The 22,117-nt window shown below is 51.0% G+C and overlaps 1 protein-coding gene across 1 annotated transcript; it reads right to left on the bottom strand.

Annotated features, from left to right (window-relative positions):
- Positions 1-6,444: 6,444 nt before the first annotated feature.
- Chst10 (carbohydrate sulfotransferase 10) lies at positions 6,445-19,505 on the bottom strand. Its single transcript, XM_034637291.2, has 5 exons — positions 19,172-19,505; positions 12,985-13,076; positions 11,625-11,847; positions 9,344-9,449; positions 6,445-8,488 (listed from the first exon to the last, which is right to left on the bottom strand). Exons 1-5 carry the CDS (start codon positions 19,269-19,271, stop codon positions 7,951-7,953), a joined length of 1,059 nt encoding a protein of 352 aa, XP_034493182.2. The 5' UTR covers positions 19,272-19,505; the 3' UTR covers positions 6,445-7,950.
- Between the last annotated feature and the right edge of the window lie 2,612 nt (positions 19,506-22,117).

The raw sequence follows: 22,117 nt of genomic DNA, 5'->3' as shown, positions 1-22,117 counted from the left end.
CACCCATCCCCTCAAACCTACCCTTCTCTTTTTCTCCCTGTCTTATGAGGAGCATCCGGTATTCTTGGTTTCTTCCATGAAATTGGCTTCTTGCACATCCAGCCCAATTAAGATCCTCAACAGAAAGAGAAGGCCATTATGAAATCATTCCCTGTAAGAGATTTGGTGTCTCTAAATTTATATTTGCTGAAACTTCCATTTTCCTCCTTTATCAAAAATAAATAAATAAATAAAAATAGTTGATGTTAGAGTTCACAATGTCAGGATGTAGAATGATCCTGTCACTAGAGTATTAGCTCTTTTTTTAAAAAAAATTTTTAAGTCATTGATGGACTCAATATCTTTATTTTTATGTGGTGCTGAGGATCGAACCTAGTGCCTCACGTGTTTGAGGCAAGTGCTCCACCACTGAGCCACAACCTCAGCCCTGAGTATTAGCTCTTTACAGATCATATATTGAGCACTAGTGAGAGGTTGTTATTTGATGGTGACCCCAACAATAATAATGTAACCCTGTCCATTCCATCCCTCTGTTTCTGACAGGTATCCTGAGTGTCTTGGAAAACCCAGTAGTGTGTATGTATCCATCCCAAAGTGAAGAAGAAAACCAAGATATTTAACTTTTATTATAAAATTCTAGGGCTTTATTATTTATTAAAGCACCTGAGCTCTCATATACATTTTTAGCTCATGAGTTGAGGAAAGATCATTAGTTTTTGTAACATAATATTCCAAGATGGTAGTTGGTATTATCACTCCTTAAGAAAAACACTCAGCAACACACGAGGGAGGAGTAATTACTCATACGCCAAGACACTGAAGGAAGCAAGATGAGATGTTCAGGGTGTGGACGTCTCTGTCCTGCCCTGTAGACTCTGAGGCTGCCCCTTGGCGGGCACTAAGTATGCTTGTTCCTCGTTTTTCCAATCGAATGTATACAATTTTACCAGGAAAGTGTGCCCAAATGAGGGGACTCTCCAAGCCTAAAGCTGATGACGTGTGACGAGTCCCTCTGGCATGACGATGGGGAAGCTGTCATCATGGTGAACACCACTGATCACCACCTTACATGCTGAGCCTTGGCAGACATTGTTAAAAATCAGGAGCAGACTTTGCAGGACTCACGAGTTTAAAAATAAACTATGGGAAACCCTCCAACCACACTGCATGGTGCATAGCCTACAGGGGACCGTGTGGATTTCTGAGTGAAGTGACCATCGGTCACCGTGTGCTTGGAACTTGTTGCCGGGAGCAGGAACAAGCCCTCCTTCGTGTTCCTGGAGCATTGGCTGGTGGTCAGAAAAAAGCTCTGTGGCATTTTTCCCCCTTTGGAACTCCCTGGACCCGAGTGTGGCCAGTGTGACAGTGGAAATTCCTCTCAGTGAAGCCTTCCAGGATGTCCTGGCAAATCTTCTCCACAAGTGGTTCTTAAATGCACACCTAAGTGTCACAGGCCTCCTCGACTTTGGTGTCCACTCTCCAGAATCATCTGGTGAAAGGCAAGCGGACGGAACGGGAGCCCTCTCCTTGGCCCTCTGCACACACGGCTCCTTCTGCGCCTGGTCCCCATTTCTCAGGCTTCTTTGTCGCACATTCGCTTTCCTGCCCTTTACTCCTGGAATTAAAGGACTGTACTGAGCAAGGCGTCTCCAGGTGGCCTCACTCACACACAGGTCCCCACGTGCGTTTCTAAAACCATCAGCCATTAATATTGCAAAGGCAGAGTCAGCGGGATGCTGCGGCTTCCCTGCATAGGGGATAAATATCTCAGGTGACATCGTCTGAAAGTTGCCAGTGACATATCCATGTGATAACAGGGGAGGCAAGACAACAGTCCATGTTTCAAAGCTTAAAGTTTTTAAGGAAGACCCACCACGGGCCCCCGTAACACATCACCTGAAAATAAAATCTCTCTTTGCCAAGAAATGGAAGCTGTAGCTATAGACTTACTGAAATCACCCTAAATTACAAATATAACTTACAAACACACACACACACACAGAGCTTTTTATACTTGATTTTATTGTTTGCTGAGTTTTTATTAAACAAGAACACTTTTCTGTAAAATCATTAATTTACCCATGAGTTTTAGCAATTGTTGACTGGAAACATTGCTTATGAACCCAACATGCTTCACCACTGCCTGGTGTTGGCTGGGGGTGGGCGGAGCTTGCAGATGAGTGTGAATTTCCCCGAGAGGCTCAGAGAGGCCTGTCTTTTGAACATAGCCCTTAGGAGGGTCTGTTCAGGCCAAGGCTGATCCCTCTGTCGTAGACAGTTGCTTCTTTCTTGCAAACAGACAGCTGTTGTGAACCCACAGTTGTTCCCTTCCTTTAGGAGCAAGACGGAGAGTCAGCCCGACTCATCCTGACTATTGCTGGAACAAGCTTCACAGTGTCATCAAAGAAGACCACAGGATGGACCGGCCTCCAGGTTTCAACCACCATCCCCCCCAACCATGAAATCCAGCAGGCTTTAGTGGCCATTTGCCAGGAATTACCTTCTGAGAAGAAAAGCTTTGCACTGTTTATTTTTACAGCTTATGATTTGATAAAACAGACACAATTTCCATTTTCACAGTTCAGAGATTTCTCAGCCATCTCTCTGTAGACTTGGTTTGTTTTCCTATTTTCTTTCCGTTCTTCAGCAGAGAAAATCTGACCCCATAGGACCTGGGCCTAATCTCAGCACACGGTCACCCTTGTAACTTCTAAAAATACCTCAGTAAGCCTCTCCAAGGTGCGTTTAGGAAAGGAAAGCAGGGTTTAGCGGGAGCTGGACCAGGAAGAGCAGTCAGTGCCCCCTGCAGTAGGATGGGGAAACGAAGCTGGCCCAGAAACTTCCACTGTGGGACAGCTTGCTGGGACCCATGGTCTGAGGACCCTTTACCCTAGGCAGGAGCAGGAGAAGTCTAAAATTCTATGCAGGGCTGAAGTCCTTGACGCGCCTCTCTTGGGCCACTGCTTTTATTTAAAGTTGTTTGCATTTCCTTATCTGGTTCTTTTTAAGATCAGCCAGATAAGCCATTAATGGGAATCCTGCAATATGAAAACTCTGGCGTAGGACTCATTTCCCCTAGTGTGCACAGTCTCTTAGGGTCGTCCACATTGTTGCTGGAATTGTGAAACATCAGATAATTAATTAAAACGAATCCAAGGCTATATGCAGAGATTCTCGGGGAAGGAGAAGGGCTGGCACTCTCTTGCCCCTTTCCAGATCAGATATCCTGGCCTCCTAGAAGGGAGGAGGGAGTAACGGAGGGCGACAGGTGCTAAGCTTCAGAGAGAGAGTCCTGTCTAAAGAGGCAGAAAGCCAGACCCAGGAAAGGTGGCTAATGCGGTTTCCACAACCCAGGCCTGGAGGCTGCGAATGGATCCTCAGCACAGCCTGGAACAATGCAGGAGCCAAGCCACATCAGAGTCTGAGCAACGAGGAGTCAGGCTCAGCCACCGAACCGCAGGGGGGAAATCATCAGTTTATGGGAACCCATATCCAAATTCCAACAAATCCAGGCCTGTTGCTGAAATGTGAGTGTCCTTATTTGTACAGGGTCATGAGGACTAATTCTGAATTTAGAGAATGGAACTCCTGTGTTGATACAGAACCAAAGGGTTTGTGAGTCGAACCTACCGAATTATCAAATTTGTTTTGTGACACAGGAGGAGGAAGGGGAAGGAATGTTCTTTCCCTGTACCTGGGTTTGCAGTTCTGTTTTTGTTTTTTAAAGACCTTGGATCAGTACTGAAGGGGTGTTCTCACAAAACACTCCTAACTTATGTGTGCAGCCTGATTTCATGGCCAGGAGAGTGTTGAGACAGGCAGCCATTCCACCCGGCTTCCTTCTGCTCTGCTCACTTGGGTTCAGCTAAGTCATAATATGTCTCTTTCTTTAAATCCACCGGAGGAGCTCATCCGGGCCTCCAGGTCTCAGGGTGGAGCACAGCCAACTCAGCTGCCTCGAGGTGAGATTCCGATGCCCTCATCTTCAAAGCAGCGTGGGCTGACAATTCGGCTGCTCAGCATTCACAGGGCTATTGTGCTGACATGGACAAAGGATCCTAAAGTGTCCACTGCCCTCAAGAGATGGCAGAAAGTGCAAAATGCTGTTGGTCTTTTACATCAGGCACTGTTCCAGGGAAAGGGAACAGATTGACAATGAGAATTCACACTTAGAAAGTATATTTTGGGGGTGGGGGGCATGATGAGTTGCTCTTTTATTTAGAATCCTCACCTTCCAATTATGGTAGGAAATAAAGCCAGCCGTGAGCTCTCAGGGGGAGGTGGAGGTAGGAGCAGTTTCAGTTTGTAACATACTCCCTGGTTGAATCCTGGCAGTGGGGAAGGGACGAGGGAAATCTGTCGTTGCTGCAGCAATGCCACAGGGCACCAGAGGTTGACCAAGGGGCTCCACGAACGTCCATGCAGAGGTACCACCATACCAAGCCAGTTCAGCATTTATGGAGCACCTTCTGTTTTCAGGCATGGAAGCTACAGTAATAAATGGAGCCCCTCTCCTGTGAACTACAGTGTGACTGTTTGTGTCCTCCTAAAATTGATTTCCATCCTCTACAACCATGAGAAATGAACCTCCTTTGTTAAGTCTACATAATCAAAATGGGTATTTTATTATGGTAGTCCAAACGAGAAATAGGATGCTCCCATAACACCCAAAAATATGGGAACAGCTTTGAAAAAAGTGAGTACAGGCTGGAGTTTGGGGGAATGTGCTAGAACTACAGATACCAAAGGTGATTCAAGTGAGGACTCCAAAAGAAAGGAGAGCTGTGGAGGCCACTTCTGTCTCCTTAGAAGACACATCATGAGGAACAGATGAATATTGGTGAAAAGATTGGGGGAAAGGCCACTCTGGGCAGGTCTCAGGCAGAAGCGAGGCTCACGTTACCGGAAACAGGAAAGGCAAATCATTGTTATAAAGCACTAAATAACTCTGATGATCTGTTTGTGCTCTTGAGTTTTGCAAGTGAAGAAGCTGAGTATGTAGCTAAGGAGATTCCTAGGCAAAGTGTCAGAGGACTGGGTTGGTTCCTCCTGGTGACCAACTCAGAAGGTCCCCAACATGCTTGCAATTCTTTTGACCTTACAATGGTGCGAAGGTGACGTGCGTTTAGTAGAAACCATACTTTGAACTTTGATCCTTTCCTAGGCTACCAATGTGATGCTGGCAGTGGCCACAGCTGCCAGCCAGCCACAAGACCACAGGGCAAACAACCAGCAGTCTACGTCGTAGGCTATTGCTGTGACGCTGGGTGTGTTTTGTGAACCAGATGCATTTTCAGCTTAGGATATTCTCAGGGGATGATGGCTTTAACAGGAAGTAACCACACTGCAAGTTGACAGGCAGCTCAACAGTTAAATGTGAGGAGAGAGAAAGGACTTCACGGCTGAATGAGAACACCAAGGTTGTGGCCATCAGATGTGAACCGGGGTCCTGATGGGCCATGTCCATGGGAACCAGAGTTAAAGGAGACTAAACGAGAGGCAATGAAGGCTTCCAACATTCATTATTCCTTGAGAAAGGGAGGAAGAATTCCAAAGGCCATTCAGAGCTCATCAAAACTGCTACTCTGCTGGGCACACACCTGTCATCCCAGCAGCTTGGAGGCTGAGACAGGAGGATCGGGAGTTCAAAGCCAGCCTCAGCAAAAGTGAGGCACTAAGCGACTCGGTGAGACCATCTCTAAATAAAAAAAAAATAGGGCCGGGGATGTGACTCAGTGGTCGAGTACCCCCGAGTTCAATCCCCAGTACCCCCGAAAAAGTAAACAACAACAATAAAACCCCTGCTTCTCTTATTACAGGCACAGAATGCACCTGCCAGAGGCTGAGGCCCCTCCACCTGCTTCACAGGGTGGGACCACGGCCTGGCAGACCCACAGGGGCAGTGCTGGAGCTGACCGGGAAGTACAAGCCCAAGGGCAAGCCACCACGTGGAGCTATGTGGGTGACTTGGCTACCCCGGTGGGTCTGGAAGGAGGGTCTGCTGCCCCAGGGGAACTGGAACATCAAACCCAAAAGAATCATTCTTGAACCATAAGACCTAGTGCCAGTCCACGTGGGAGAGACCCACTGGGGAGCATGAGGCCTGGTTTGATTGACAGTGAATCTCCATCAGAGCAGCACCATGGGAAGCACATGGGGTGGTGCCTAGGAGTGAGACGGTGGGAGAACCACCTGCTTTAGGGCAAGACCAGAAGGGGGTTGCAGGACCTTGGTGGAGGGGTGAGGGCTGCATCATTCCAGGGGCCAGGTGTGGGGTCAGGAGCCACAGTGGGTGGAGGTGGACTGTCCCAGACATACTGAGATGTCCAGGAGATGTTTTGATAGCAATCTCTACTTGTTTGGAAAAATATCCTTGGAAAATGACTCAAATGCCAGAGGGAGATTTAAAAAAAGTAAAAGAAAAGAAAAACCAGGCGTCCAATCTTTGCTTTCTGAGAGAAAAGGCTATTTTAATTAGGACTAACTTTAAGGCCTTAAATTCACATACATGATTCACACTGTTACTCTTCAGCTCATTGAGTCTGAAAGGATTTTAACAAGACACAGCAGAAATCTCATAGAAAAATAACTCAAGGTTACATCCTTGGTGTGTCCGTCGAGGGTGAAGGGCCAAGCCTCACTTCCCATCCACGATCCCGGCCCCAGCAGGCCACGCACACCCGTCCAGGTCGCCAAGCCTCAGGGTCACACGCAGCCCTGGTGCCCCTTCCCCCGGAACTGCAGCAAGGATCAGGTTTGGCACATATTTTAAATATCATTTTACTTTCACATTTATAAATCCAGGAAGCAGTTTTGAGAAAAGGGGGGGCTGAGGCTGCCTTTGAGAAAAGCCTGGATCACCCCTCCCGGCTGGGCTCCCGGGTTCTACACGGCCCTCGTGGTGGCTGTGGCGTGCTCCTCGTGGGGGCTCTCTCTGTGCCTGGACGCTGCCTTGGCGTCGGATTTTATTGCTGGTGAACTTGATGACCTCACTTCCGGCCAGTTAGTCCAGGATGGTGGCATCAGCAGACATGGGTCTGGTGGTGGCCGCTTTGCTGAGATGAAAGGGCACTGAATGTGGAAGCTGCACTGAATTCTGTTTGGCTTCCTCCAGACTAAAACTGTTTAGTCTGTTCCGCGCTCTGGGGAAGGTGAGGCCCTGGGAGAGCTGGGTGGAGAATCTCCTGTCGCCCACCCAGATGGGACACGTGTCAGTCAGGCGGAATGGAGGTCCCCAAATCAGTCCGCAGCCTGGCCTGCTCCTCCTTTCCTGTGCCACATTCCTTTTAAGCCCCCCCAAGGTGTCCTCTTTCCGGGGTGGTAAGAACCTCTCCTCCAATCACTTTCCAAAATTTTACCTCTGGTGCTAGATGGGATAGGCGATTGGCAGGCAGCGGTCCAGACACACGGACCTGCCTTGCACAGGCATGGGTTCTGAAAGACAGACGGTTGGCCCTGCTCTGGGGTCATCACTGAATGTCACAGGGACTCAGTTGTCCCAGAAAGGACCATCTGTTATAGCAACACCAAGGTGAAGGCCAGAGGTGTCATCTTATGACTCAGATTTGATCCTGCCCGGCCTGGGCAGCTTCTGCAGCACCTCAGCTTCTCCACCCCTCCTAAAAGTGCCAGGTACCATTTTTGCAATCCATTGATGACAGGCAAGACCACCCTGGCGGCCAGGAGGGCCTCGGCTGTGCCTGCCAACTCAACAACTGAGGGCGATGGCTCCGAATGCTGTCACATCTCCTCCTGCAGATGTCTCCACTCCTCTCCAAGGTGAGGCCAGCGGCTTCCTGATAACAGGTGGGGGAGAGGCCCTCGGGATCAGGGGAGGCCTCAGGAGTCTTAAGGAGAGGTGTCATGGAGAAAGTGTCATTTCTGTGCTCAGACCTCTACCTGGCTAGCCCCCAGTCTAACAGAGATATCTGGATTCATGGGTCCTAAACATTAGTTTAGCAAAAAATCTGGTTTCTGGTACCCAAAGAGCTTAAAGTCCCCTTCAAAACGTGCATACAGGCGCCGGATATCTCGTTTGCTGATGCCCAGAAAGTAGCGCTCCACCTTGGTTCTGTTATACACGGTGATGCCCGGTGGGATGGTGGGGTAGGACACCAGGTGGTCTATGCCGGCCTCTCTCAGGATGTACGGGGCATCCTCCTCCAGGGTCTCGTGGTGTCCAATCACACTGTACTTTATCTCACAAGGTGCACAGAGTTCGACATACGTCACCCAGTGAATGATATGGTCCCCAAACTGAAGGTCCAGCCATCTGTGGTTTGGATCACCCAGATAGCGCACGAAATCTTCAAACTGGATCCCCCGGGTCTCTGTCCGGTTCTTTCTGTATTTCCTGATGATGCCAGGGGCAATCTCGTGCCTGTACCAAGGCTCAAAACGGGGATTATGAACAAACTTGTCCTTAAATGCAGAAATGAGTCTCTCGAAGGGATCTCTTACAATAAAAAACTTGAAGTATGTTTTCAATCTAAGAAAAACAAAATGAAAACAGGAAGTTAACTGCATGCTCCTGGAGCCTATGGCTGAGGGGGTGGGAGAGCGAAGAGCAAATGGGGCAGCTCCCACAGCTGAACTCTCACCAGGCCAAGCCCGGCCCCGAATGCATTCCATGCATCTCTTCCTTAATCCACTGCAAGATTTTGTGCGTTGATTCCTATTCTCAACCCATTTTTACAGATGAGAAAACAGAGGCTCAGAAAAGTCGACAGTACTCGTTCCTGGGAGTCTGTGAAAACTCTATTTCATCAACGCTTTATTTTACTGAATAACTCAAAATTCCAAGAATCTTTAACAATTTTGTTCTTGGACAGAAAACTATCAAGGCAGGAACTCTGAGTGAGCCAGGGATAACCGACGGGCCTGGCCTTCAGGATGCAATTCAACATTGTCAGGGGAGAGAAAAATCAGAGCAAAGCCGGGGTGGGAGAAAATGCACACTCCAGCCTGGGTGGGCCGCTGGACACGGCTGCCCTGAGGCCTGGGGCTGTGGAGAGCATGACAGCAATCCTGCATCAAGGTCGACACTGCAAGAATGGAGTGCCTACTACTTGCAGAGACTGTCTGCCCCAGTTGGCCTGCCTTGACTTCTGAGTCTCCCCCAGAAGCCCCGGGGGGGTGAGTGCTCAGGAGGTAACAGGTGGGTTTGCACCCAGAAGGGGCAGACCGACGCCCGGCTGCTGGTCCCAGCACAGCCCGCACCCTGTGGTCCCCGTGGTCCCCGTGGTCCCTGGGGTGTGATCTGGAATACAGCAAGTGCAACCTGAGCTGGATTCTAGCAGACTTTCTTCACAGGCTCCCAACCCCCGCCCCACCATGCTCTCACCGCTTCTCAATTCCCACTTTGCTGAAGGAGGAGAGACGAGGGAGGCCGTTCTTCTCATGGTCGTGAACGACGTTTTCGGGAATCTCTTCGATGGAAGGAAACGCTCCTAGGAGACGAGAGAAGGCGTGTTGGTGGCCTCAAGATGACCCTCTTCACCTCAGGACTCCATGCCTAGCCATGCCCCTGCAAACCTTCACACTGAACTTGGGCTAACCCTGTCAGGTGGAGCTCCAAGTCCTGGCAGGGAAGACTCTTGTGGCCTCCATCTAAGCAGGGCCCACAGTGTCCCTGCCTGCTAACTCATTCATCCCAGAATACTGAGTCCAGGACTCTGTGCCCCAGTCTAGGACTCTGTGCCGCCCGGGCTGGCTGGCTAGGAAATGACCAAGAGGAGCAACCGCTAAGGGCACCGTAGAGCTGGTGCAGTGGTGCATGCCCACGATCCTAACTACCTGGGAGGCTGAGTTCAAGGCCATCCAGCCTAATGCAGTGAGACCTCACTGTCAAAAAAAGAAAAGAAAAATGTATAGAAGTGGGATGACAGAACCAGCTCTGTGGTCTGCTCCTAGGCCCACTCACCCCGTCCCTGTTGGGACCTTAAGGACAGCCACCCCAACCACCTGTAGTTTACTAGGTTACCTGTGGGCCTCTCCAGCTTTTCCCTCTGTCTTGTTTGTTTTCATTTTTTAAGAAACTTAGAGATTATATAAGCCCATGTTTTTTGTTTGTTTGTTTTAACAAACAAGATGAAGATTTCCAGGTGAAGCCTCTTAATCAACAACGAGCTGAGCTGGGTAGTAAATGTCCTCTCAAAAGCAATTTAATTTTGTTCTCATCAAACTGACTGTGACTAGGTGTCGAGGTCAAGGGTGGTGCTTTTTACTTTTTCCATGTTTAATTTAAGCTAATCTTTAGCTAATACATGAGAACCTAGAAATCACACATATTGCTGGGGTGCTGGTGGTTGTTTTTGTTGTTGTTTGTTTTGGTACCAGGGGTTGAACTCAGGGGCACTCGACCACTGAGCCACACCCCCAGCCCTATCTTGTATTTTATTTAGAGACAGGGTCTCACTGAGTTGCTTGGTGCCTTGCTTTTGCGGGGGCTGGCTTTGAACTCTCGATCCTCCTGCCTCGGCCTCCAGAGCCGCTGGGATTCTGGTGGTGTTTTGATATACACCCCCCCCATGGCCACTCCTGTTCTGCCCTTGAAGTGGGCACGTCTTTGGAGATGCTGAACACTGCCGTGGCTGACTGTGGGCTTTTTGGTATACTCCTTGCTTTCAACTTGCTTTCTAACCTTGTTCTCTGATTCGGAACATCCTGACATAGTGCCAGAGAACGATGAGTCACCCTCTTCTTCCCCAACCACCCTGTGAGGAGGCAAATGTCAGCCAACACTGACCAGCACCTCTGAGAGCAGCCCAGGGAGCCGCGGGCAGGAGGACATGGAACCCCAAGACCTGCCTGCAGCGCCCGGGGTCTGATTCCTGACCAGGAGTCCACTGCTAGTGGTTGGAAAGAAGTCCCTTTTCAAGCTGAACTTAACAGACAGCGTCCATGATTATCTTGGATCAGCTCAGACTTAATTGGACTTTAACAAACAAATGAACCTGCTGTCTGAAGCAGAGAGTAAGCCTAACTACAGGATATGAACTCTCTTTTCTATGATTCATTTGTTCCTGAGTGAACATCAGATTTCCTGAAGCAAGCCAACCTAATCCTCTGAATACATACAGATGCTTAGTGGAAAATAAGGTGCTATTTCCTTCTACCCAACTGGCACAGGCTCCTTGACCTGCAGGTGAACAGGCCCCAGATTCATGCAGGGTTCTCTCCTCCCAGGATCTGGGGTGTGGGCCCTTCTCACTAGAGAGAGGCACTGTGCAGCCTCCTGGTGACCTCAGAGTGTGGTGGCCTTGACACACTCAGCATGTGACTTTAAATGCATCAATATCAGCGGGTTGGTCAAGCTGCCTGAGGTGGGGGTTCCACTGGGAAAACCAGGAGACCCTGTCGTTGGCTATGTGCCTTTGAAAATGTTCACCATCCACAATGAGCCCACCCAGGGTCGGGGTGGAGCTCAGGGGTAGACACTTGCTGCATAATTAACCCTCCCAACTCCCAAAGTACGGCACCAACAGGGAAAAAAGGGATAACAGAGAACCATCTGGAAGGCTGTCGGTCTTTTCAGGAGAAACCACTCCCTCCTTTGACCCCTCTCCCCTGCCCAGCTACTGGGACCCTTCCCCAGGCAAACCCTGATGTCACGGTGGACGCACCATTGAGCACGATCAGCACTTTCTTCCACTGGGTGTTGCCCACCTTGGGGGTCTGGCAGAAAAGAATCTTGTGCTTGTCGCAGACAAATATGCGGTCCAGGACAAACTTGGAGACCGCAGTGTGCGAGAGGTTCCTCAGGGCCTCGTCCCGGCAGACGTTCCTGATGAGCTCCAGGCGCTCCATATAGACCAGAGGGGCAGCCGGAGGCATCCTCCCGGTGGGCTGTGCGTGGAGGAACAGAACAGGTACCAGGGCTCATGGGGGGGAGGGTCGGAGCGACAGCAGGGCCCAGCATGAGCCAGCGGGGCCTTCTCTGCCCATCCACAGGCCCTTTTCTTTTCTACGATTTCATTTGTTCCTGAGCGAACATCAGATTTCCTGAAGCAAGCCAACCTAATCCTCTGAATATATACAGATGCTTAGTGGAAAATAAGGTGCTATTTCCTTCTACCCAACTGGCACAGGCTCCTTGATCTGCAGGTGAACAGGCCGGTTCCCTTTCCATGGGTGGCAACCCCTCCTTCCAGCCCCCTCCCAGGCCCTCACCGCCCTGCTAAGTCCCTGGGATGAATCAGCCCAGGTGGCCAGGAGAAGAGACTTGGTTCCTGGGACTTCCCTTCTCAAGAGAGGGGTGATTCAGAGAAACAAAAAAGGCTCAAGTGCCTGGCAAGGGCCCACACCCCTTGAAGCTGTTCCAGAGCCCGAGAACCCCTCCTAACCCGAGAGGCCTCCACTGGATCCAGCCTTGGCTCTGTGCACGGTGGGCAGAGTCGTTCCAGAACTCCTGGCTCAGTCTGGACCCAGTGCTCAGGGGCAGCTCAGGGTCTCAGGGAGACGCCCGGAAAGGCCCAGCTGAAGAGGGCAGAGGAGACAGGCAGGACACACAGGTGTTCTCAGAACTTGTCCCCACTGCTCGCGTCGCGGTGGTGTGTCTGCCCCAGACGCTGCTGAGACAGTGGGCCCAGTTCCCAGAACCGCTCCATGGGCCCCCTCCAGCTGTGGCCCCGATTCTAAGCACTCTGGAACGCATCTGCTGCTGCCTCTCTATCTTCCCTTGCGGCTAACAGAGCTTCTTCCCAGGATCTCAGAGCAGATGGTTCCTCCAATCAGACATATTCAGAGGGCCCAGATGCTCCTGTGTTCTCTTTTAAAATGCACGAGTTTCCAGGCAGTCCACTCAAGGGGAGGTTGTAACAGTCCATCCTCCCGGGACACAGGCCTTCTAGAACACCCTACAGTAGGACATGGGATGACACAAGTTCCACCTGTTCCCTGGCTCCCACTCCTCCCTGGTGGCTCTACCACGACCAGACTCCCCGATGCTCAGCACTTCTGCCCAGGCCCCCGGCTCATGCCCACCTTCGGATCCTCGGCAAAGTGCTTCTCTTCTCGCGACTTCCCGGCTTCTGGCACAGTTGTCAGGAACAGAAACTCCTGTTTGGCGCTGTACCCTGGAAGACAGATAGGTTGAGATTTCTTGTCACCAAGAAACAGGATTACAGATCGACGAGACCGAACAGGGGTCCCAGGAGGGAATTCAGGGGTGCTCTACTGCTGAGATACATCCCTGGCCCATCCCCCTTTTTTGAAATAGGGTCTCACTAAATTGCTTAGGGTCTTGTCAAGTTGCTGAGGCTGGCCTCAAACTTGTGATCCTCCTGACTCAGCCTCCTGAGTCACTGAGATGACAGGCGTGTGCCACCACCATGCCTGGCTTCTCTGTGTTATTTCTTACAACTGTGTGTACCTCCACAATGATCTCCAGATAAAAAAAAAAAATTAACCAACAAAACAAAAACAATCAGCTTTCACATCAGTTTATGAAGCTGTGGTACTCAAATTGAGATAGAGGAATCTTATAAAGTGCTTGTCCAAACTAATAATTTATAACAATAGGTTTTGCAGAAACCTTTGGGGTAGAATTTGATTATAATCTTTGGTGTTCTGCAAATAAAGAAAAAGGTAGTTTCAAAATTTTTCAAAGCCTTCAAATTAGAAAAAGTAGATGTTAAATAAAAATTAAAAAGCTGATTACACAAAAGGATGTTTCACTTTAAAAAAAGGTTCAAGGTCTACTCCTTTTTTGTCACTGAGAACCACGCTTTGCCTTTGGTAGGTACTGCTGTGCCTGCAGGCCCCAAGCCCCTCCATCCAGCACAATGAGCTTCCTCCCTGCCCTCCTTCTCCCCTCGCTGCACCAGGAGGAAGAAAACACCCCCACCCCCACCCCCACCCCTGCACCCTGTTGCGGTGTTCCTGTCCCCTGCCCCCTCCTGGCGGTTGGACCCCAGAGCCGGCTCTCTCTGCACATCTTTATGAACCTCACTAAAAGCCTTTTTCCTTTCTTCTCTTTTTCAGTGAAAATGCAGACTTAGCCAGAGCTGTCGTACGGCTATGTACCTGCAATAAGGATGGAGAGCACTGTCTGCTGTACAAATGACAGAGGCCATCGGCCCCTGAACCCCTAAAAGCCCTCCAGGGGCTCTGAGAGCAATGTCTGTCCAGCCTCTCGCGCCACAGCCTGGTTCCTGGTGAGAGCGGACATGCTCACGGGGTTTTGCAGAAACCTAAGCTCCCTTCATAACATTCTGGATGGGGAAACGAGTCCTGAATTCTAAACAAGTGATTCACCAGTGGATTTTTGAAAACGCAACCTACTTCACACCCTCAGAGCACACGGAATGGATCGTGGTGGCTGAAGAACTCCTCGGCTCCCAGCAGCCACACCAGCCAACCCCCTAGCTCAGCCAACCCCCCAGCTCAGCCAACCCCCCAGCTCAGCCAACCCCCCAGCTTGCCCAAACCCGACTCAACTAGACTCAGATGAAAACAGCAGCCGGTTCATATTTGCTTTTCTTTTTCTGTTGCTTTGTGGCTAGCCTGCTATTTTTTGCAGATGCCGCCACCCCCACTGGGATGACAGAGGTCGCTCTCTTCACCCTGCCCCTCAGGTAGAGGAGTCGGATCCCGGGGCAACGGCCAGGGGTCTTTGTGCAGTGGCTTACCGTGTTGTCATCATTATGCTGTTTTACAAAATGTCGACGTTTTGTCAGATAAAGTTCTGCTTTGTTTTTTTTAAAAAAGTAACCACAACCTGCCTCACTGATGATATACTCAGTCACTGCTCTAGTTTGGAGGTAGGAATGTCCCTCCAAATGTCCTGCATCAGGCAATGCAGCGATGTTCAGAGGTGGAAAGACTGGATTGTAAGAGCTGTGACCTAATCACTGGATTAACCCATAAACTGAATGGACTACTGGCAACTGAAGACAGGAGGGGCACCAAGGGAGGAGCAGGTCACTGGGGGCGTGGCCTTGCACTATGTCTGTCCCTGGCCCCTTCCTTCTCAGCTGCTGTGAGCTGGGCACCTTGCCTCCTCCACACCCTCCCACCATGACGTTCTGCCTCATCAGACCCAAAGCAATGGGGCCAGCCACTCACGGACTGAGCCTCTGAAACCACGAGCCAAAATAAACCTCCCCTCCCCTCAGTGGTTCATGTCAGGTATTTTGGTCACAGTGACAAAAAGCTGACTAACCGTCACCAAACCTCACCGCTCCGTCCCATGCATGAGCTACGTGGGTGGCACAGAGAAACACAAGTCACAGGCTCTGCCTCGGTGGCACACAAGAAAGCTGAGGGGCTGAGATGAGGCCACAGACTGGAACAGGAGCACGGCGGGAGAGAGGTCAGAGTCTGCAGCACACACTGGGGCCCAGGTGCCATGTTTGGAGTCTGGCACACTATGCCGTCACGGACCCACAGGGCAGGATGGAGCCTCCTAGAATGAAGCCAAACTGACCCTGGTTCAAGGCAACACTGAAGCTTGCTGAGGATAAACCACCACTGCACACGTCCCTGTGACTCCATCGCTGAGGTGACATAAAAACCCTTACCATAAAAAATGGCAAACGTTGCATTACACAGCAGCTCAGCCCCCCCTCCCCGCCCTCCCCAGCTCCAGTGGAGGGGAGTCTTGCAGAACAGGAGGTGAGAGGAAAACCCGCCCGCCCACTGACTGGGATTCTGGACCAGGGATTGGTTTCCCAGAGGACGGAGCTGGAAGGAGCTGCCCCAGGGACACCCGAGTTACCTGAGGCCCCTGAACACTGACACCAAGGACTCTCCACCCTTCTTGTGGGAACGGAACTTCTCCACGAAGGCGCCCTTGTTAGAAGTGAGTTATTTCCTCATAATGATTCTAATTTTTTTTAAATACTTTTTTAGTTGTAGTTGGACACAATACCTTTGTTTTGTTTATTTATTTTTTTGTGGGGCTGAGGATGGAACGCAGGGCCTCACACGGGCAGGCAATCGCTCTTCCGCCGGGCCCCAGCCCCAGCCCTCTGAATGACTCTTCACAAGGGGCTCTTGGTCGAAAAGCAAAACCCTGTGACATGGGTGACATAAACTCCAACAGACAAGCCACCCTCGTGGCCACTGCGGACAAACCTCTCTCAGTGTCCTACAGGTTGGACTGCCTCCCCTGAAGAAGGGCCCAGTAAGGCTCAAAGGCCACACTCACTAAACCGAGGGGCAGGTGAGCGAGGGAGGTGCCCACAGCACCGCAGCCCCCGGCTCCTGGAGGCCTCTGGACGGCCATTAGTGGTGAGCTTCCCTCGGGGCTTGATCCTGCCTCCTCGTCCACATTGGCAAGAGACCTGTTATGACTGGACTGAGGTGTGCCCCCAAAGCTCCTGTGTTCATTTCGGGAAGGTTTAGAGGTGAAATGATTAGATCTTGAGAGCTGTGACCTAAGCGCCCATTCTAGTTTGAATGGTGACTGTGGGCAGGTGGGACGTGGCTGGAGGAGGAAGTCACTGGGGGTGAGAAACTGATGTGACTCCATTTTTGAGAAACCAGCTTCTCCTCAAGGCCTGTCCAAGGAGGGGGCGTGACCTTGTCCTTAGAAAAACCCACAGAGCACTCCTAAGCACATACCCACCCTGCTGAGTTGTTTCTCTACAAATAACAGGAGAGGTCTGTGGCTCCAGGTGTCCCTGACTCAGTTAGGCTAGGTGAGGACCCATAGCAACCCCCCTAGCAACCACCAATCAGCATGAGACAGGGAAAATACCTGGGATGCCAGATGACCCCCCAGTAGTTTATGGTAGTTGATGACAAGTTGGGAAACCATGTAGTTTAGCACGTACACCCCTCATGGCCTAAACCAATCAGTTCAAACAAATCCCCCTATTGTACTAACCAATCACCCCTACCCAACTTGTTCCCGCCAGTGAATGTGCTAATCAATGTTAAGAGTTGTTGTTTGATTTTCCCGCGGTATGGAATGATTTGCTGTGTGATGTTGTGACGCATGGAGTATCCCCCCAAAACCTATAAAACCTCACTGAACAAAGGACCAGGACTCACTCCCTGGGACCACTGCGTCGGAAACAGCTGTGAGTCCAGGCTCGAGCTTGCAATAAAGACTCTTGTGTGATTGCATCAGATTCGGCTCCTGGAGGTCTACTGGGGTCCCACGAATCTGGCATAACAGGGGTTGCCCTGGAAGGGCTCATGTTCCCTGTCCCCCTCCCTCTCTCTGCTCCATAGGTGCCATGAAGGGAGCCGCTGTCCTCTGCCACTGCCTTCTGCCAAGGGCCCAGAGCCACAGAGTCGGCCAACCATGGACTGAGCCTCTGAATCGGCTTTTCCTCCTCTGAGTTGTTCTTGTCAGGTATTTTGGTCACAATGACAAAAAGTTGACTGACCCAAGACTCTGCAGCTGAGCTCACTGCCTCCAGTCAGACTCAGTCAAGGGACACCCACCCCGTGATCCAGCAGGTACGCTAGGACAACCAGATAAGATCCTAGTGAGTCACAGTAGGCTGGGTTCGGCTGCTGCAGCAGGCCACACTTCAGCAATGTGACCACCGAGGTCCCTCCCTCCAGTCCCTCCCTCCAGGTCTCCAGTGCACTTTGGGCAACAGCATCCTCACTGAGGCCACCGTGGGGGAAGGGGCAACAAGGCTCTGACCACCCAGAGACGCTGCACAGCCTCCTCCCACATCAAAGTGCAGAGGAATCACCTCCACCCACCGCCTCAAGGCTGAGAGGTGGCCTCCGGCAAGCAGTACTGAGGACAGTCACAGACCGCCTCTGCAGGTCAGAATCCAAAGCCCTCCCTGTGTCCTCCTGGCTTTTACCCTCATCAGCGTTTGCTCCCCTTCATGAAACCACTTGAGCATCCACACTTTTCTGAAAATATGGAGCATAAAACCTGCCACCTCCCAGCTGAATGTCACCTTGTTTATCAGACCCACTGGGCAACAAGCTGTCCTTTAAAAGCTCTTTGGCCAGGGACCATTACATGAGTGCAAGGACCCACGGTTTATTTAACTCCCACTTTTATTCTGGAGTGGTCTGGTCGAGATGGGGCCTCACTATGGGCAGCACAGCCTGCTGCCTAGAATGGTCAGGAACTCTCTGGCTCAAGCCATCCTCCAGCCCTGGCCTCCCCAGTGGCTGGGACTACAGGTGCACGACTACAGTGGGACTACAGTATGTGCCCAGCTTATTCAACCATTATTGATGGAAGTCTCTCTGAAGTATATCACAGACACTCGTACTTTTCCAAACAAAATAAAACACCAACAGCTTCATCAGATGGCCTGCCCCGCAGTGCTTGCCCTCCTGGGAGATAATATTCAGGATAATCATGAAAGACATGTATTTCGTGTTCTCAGCAGCGCTTTGTTTCAATTTCCTGGCGATGTTGACGTGGTGCGTGGCTCTCCACGGGGCCCCACTCCTGGAAGCCAGAATCCACTTGGTCTCAAGCAGTGTAGGGCTGACACAGTCCTGCAGGTGGCTCTGGAATGAGCCGCTCTCAGCTTTAACACGGATTGCCACTCTGGCTGGCACACAACAGTGCTGAAGCTGCTGCAAACTCTGAGTGTCCCCTGGGCTGAGGAGACCATCACGGACTCCTTGCACACACCCAGTGCTTCACAGACCAAGCGCCTCCCAGGGGGCTGTCTGAGTAGAGTGTGTCCGTTTTGTAGGAAAAAAACAGAAGCTCACATAAGCGAAGGAGAAGGACAAGACATAGAATCGGCTCGTCCAAGACGGTCTGGAGCTCTCACCACGCCCTCATCTGAGCGCCAGTGCTCACTAAGGGGTGAAAAATCCTCCAAGAGGTGGGTATATATTTAAATGACCCTTCTTCCATGGCACTGAAGGTGACCTTCAAAACACGTGTGCCACCCATGTGGGACACCAGCTGACACCCAGGCATGCTGAGCAGTCATGCTGCGTCTCTCTGACTTCAGGGAGGGGACATTCCCACGCCAGGAGCCTGCCGTGTGCGCTGCTGCGAGGCCCTGCTGCAGGGCTGGGAGGAGGTCCTGCTCTCCGCTCTGGTTACAGCCACAAAGAAAGCACCTTCTGTGAAGAGCCTCCGGTCCCTTCCCACCTCCCTGTCCTCTGCCACTTCTCTGCATGTCCTTGGACCCTGGGGCAGCTGTCCCTCATGCGTGCACCTGGGAGCGGTACTGCAGCAGAGATGAGCGAGCCAAGCCCCTGCAGCAGGAGGCACACCTACCGTCTGGGTCTTTGAAGGTCAGCGTGATGAACTTGCTGGCCACCATGAACATGAAAATCACCCAGAAGCACGCGGCCAGCAGGAGCCACTGCTGGTGCATGTTGTCAGCCGCCAGACACTCAAGGACTCTCCCTGGAAAACACAAGTGCGAGAGGCCTCTGCTGCTCAGAGTAAATCGATTAAACCAAAGCGAGAAGAAGAACAGGCAATTTCAATGATCAGAATCGATACAAATATTTAAGTCTTTCCCTTTACAACAGCAGGTATTGTGACTCTTTTGTACTTAATGGATAATATTGAAGGATCCATTTGATAATTAAATCAAATTTAAACACCCTAGCGGAAGATAGCATAGGCACAGGAGAGAATGCCACCCCTATGTGTTCTGGGAACCCAGGACAAGATTTTGCCTTTGCAGATTTGCCTCCGGACTCTGGTCTGGCGCAGGCTAATGTCACTGTGAGCTCCATGACGGTGGGAAGCAGGGGGTGGCAGGAGGCTTGCTGAGGACTAGCTCTTTGCTGGGGATGATTCATGGAAGGCAGAAGCCATATGGAGACAGGCCACGCTTAAAGTCCTGCCTGGCCCGCAAGGTACGGTCACACCCAGAGCATCTGAAACAGCAAAGAAATAAACACCTCTCGCCTGGGGTCACTTGCCTGCAACGGTGTGTGAAGAACCTTGGGGGTGGGTGCTTTTCATGTTATCACGGCCCTGGAGTGACACATGGGGTCCTCAGCCCGTCCCAGAAGTCAAACTCTGCTGCAGGAGATATACAAAGAATCAGGACGTCACTGCCAATTCTCAACAAGACAGAGAGAAAAAAAAAAGTGTGTGTGTGTGTGTGTGTTTCATTTCTTCTTTAACAGTGTTTCTTCAAGCCAGATTGGACCATTTAATGACGTTTCCCTGGGCTGGACTGGTTTCCCGCTGAATGAGGCCAGCTGTCACCTCTGGGTAGAAGAACTAGTCCTCAACACAGTGCTGATGGCAGATGAGCCCAGAGACAGCTTCCCAACCCTCTCGTCCCTGCATCTGCGTCCCCAAACCTCACTAGAGCCCAGCATCGAAAACCCAAATACCTTCCTCAGTGACTACCAAGGGTGATCTGGCCTCTCCCTGAATACACAGTCGGGGACAGGCAGCTCACCACCTACTGAGCTACCTGTGTCTTTACAGGGTGTCCGTGAGCCAGACCCAGTATGTTTCCTGGGGTCCCCAACGAGGGTTTCCAGAATAAATAAATTTAAAAAAGGATTCCAGTTAAGTTTAAATTTAAAAAGAAAAACAGCAAATAACTTTTAAAAATATATCCCAAAATATCCCACAGAATATACTCATGTAACACATACAAAAAAAATCCTCTATTTTATTGTGCTCATATATCAGGCCCAGTGTGTTTCCTAGGGGTTCCCAAGCAGGGTTGCCAAATTAGACAAATAAAACTATGGGGTACCCAGTTAAGTTTAAATTTCAGGTAAATAAACACATTCTTTTTAGTATAAGTATGTCCCAAGCATCACATGGGATATACTTACACTGAAAAAGTTACTTGCTATTTTCTGAAATTTGAATTTAACTGAGTGTTGCATAATTTACCTGGTGACATTCTGCAGCAAGGGGCTTGCCAAGTCCCCTTCCAGCTGCCAGGGTCAGCTGCCCAGTCTCCAGAAAGTCTCCCTCTCCTCCCCCAATTCCTTACAGGGGAAACACGGCACAAACTAGAGAGTTCTACCGTGGTTCAAACCCCGGCTCCATCACTCACTAGCTCTGGGACAGCCCCCTCTCTGACACCTGGCCACAACCTCCCAGGGTGACCGTGATGCAGAGGACCAGCACCCACTGGCCTGTAGCCGAGCCTCAGTGGACCAGGCTGGCCAATGCCTGGGTACTCTCTGTGAGCTTCTGATTTAATCCATGTCCTTCTGAGCAGTGGTATGGCCTACCCCCAGAACAGAAAAGACAGACAGACACTGGTCCCAGGTGACGACTCACTGTTCCTTCCAGAGGCAGCGGAGGCTTAGACTGTGCCAGAGGACATGGGGCCCTGCAGTCTGAGTCCAATAAGCTCGGCTGAGACAAGGTCACGTGGAGGAGTCCATCCCAGGGGTCTTGGGGGGGGGGTGCCCCATTGAGAAGCCCCAGCTTTTCTAACAAGTGGACAATGTGGCTGGGGAAGAGTGCAGAGGACAGAGACAAGCTCAAGTGGCTGTGGGTGACTCTGAACAGAGGGCCTGGCTCTGGGGTGTGTGGCTCACATTCTTCTGGGGTACGAACTGTGGATAATTGAACAGGGATGAGGGCACCACCCAGGTCTGCCTCCCACCACATAGACACACACACACACGCAGACGTGCTCACTGTACAGAGCAGGTGTTAGGGACTTTCAGCAATGCCCACTGTCATACCACTCTCTCACTTGTCCTGCGCCTTCCCTGTACACCTCCTAGGTGTCCCAGCCTGACCCCAACCGCTGCCTGCATGCTGGCTGGCTCTAGGGGCTTTTAGAGTTGAAGGATCTCAGCTTAGGGCAGTGGTGTATACCTATAATCCCAGCGACTTGGGAGGCTTCGGCAGGAGGATCAAAAGTTCAAGGCCAGCCTCAGCAGCTTAGAGAGACCCTGACTCAAAAAATAAAAAGGACGGGAGCTATGGATCAGTGGTAGAATATTCCTGGGTTCAATCCCCAGTATTGAAAAAAGAAATTCCAGTCTTCTCTTTCCAAGTCTTCAGAGGGATCTGATTTGAGTCTGTCCACCCAGTTCCCTCAAGATGCAAGAGGGAGACAGGGAAAAAGAACCTGCCCTGAAACGCAGATGGCCTCTCCACTCTGCAGGAATCCAGGTGGCTTAGGGCAGGATTCCCACAGCGAGGCTGAAACCCAGAGCAGTAGTACCAGAGGCCGTCTCCTGCCTCTCCTGCCTCCCCTGCCCTAGGCCAGGTCTG

Source organism: Marmota flaviventris, chromosome 14, assembly GCF_047511675.1.
Source record: "Marmota flaviventris isolate mMarFla1 chromosome 14, mMarFla1.hap1, whole genome shotgun sequence".
Taxonomy (NCBI): domain Eukaryota; kingdom Metazoa; phylum Chordata; class Mammalia; order Rodentia; family Sciuridae; genus Marmota; species Marmota flaviventris.
This window is presented reverse-complemented; position numbering and strand designations above follow the sequence as displayed.

Bases quoted from the DNA above. Each gene is read 5' to 3' on its own strand.
- Chst10 (XM_034637291.2), bottom strand. From the start codon at position 19,271: ATGCACCAGCAGTGGCTCCTGCTGGCCGCGTGCTTCTGGGTGATTTTC. The intron at 13,077-19,171 runs GTAGGTGTGCCT...TCTGTCTTCCAG, and splicing joins GACCTTCAAAGACCCAGACG to GGTACAGCGCCAAACAGGAG. The intron at 8,489-9,343 runs GTGAGAGCATGG...TGTTTTTCTTAG, and splicing joins AAAGTGGGAATTGAGAAGCG to ATTGAAAACATACTTCAAGT.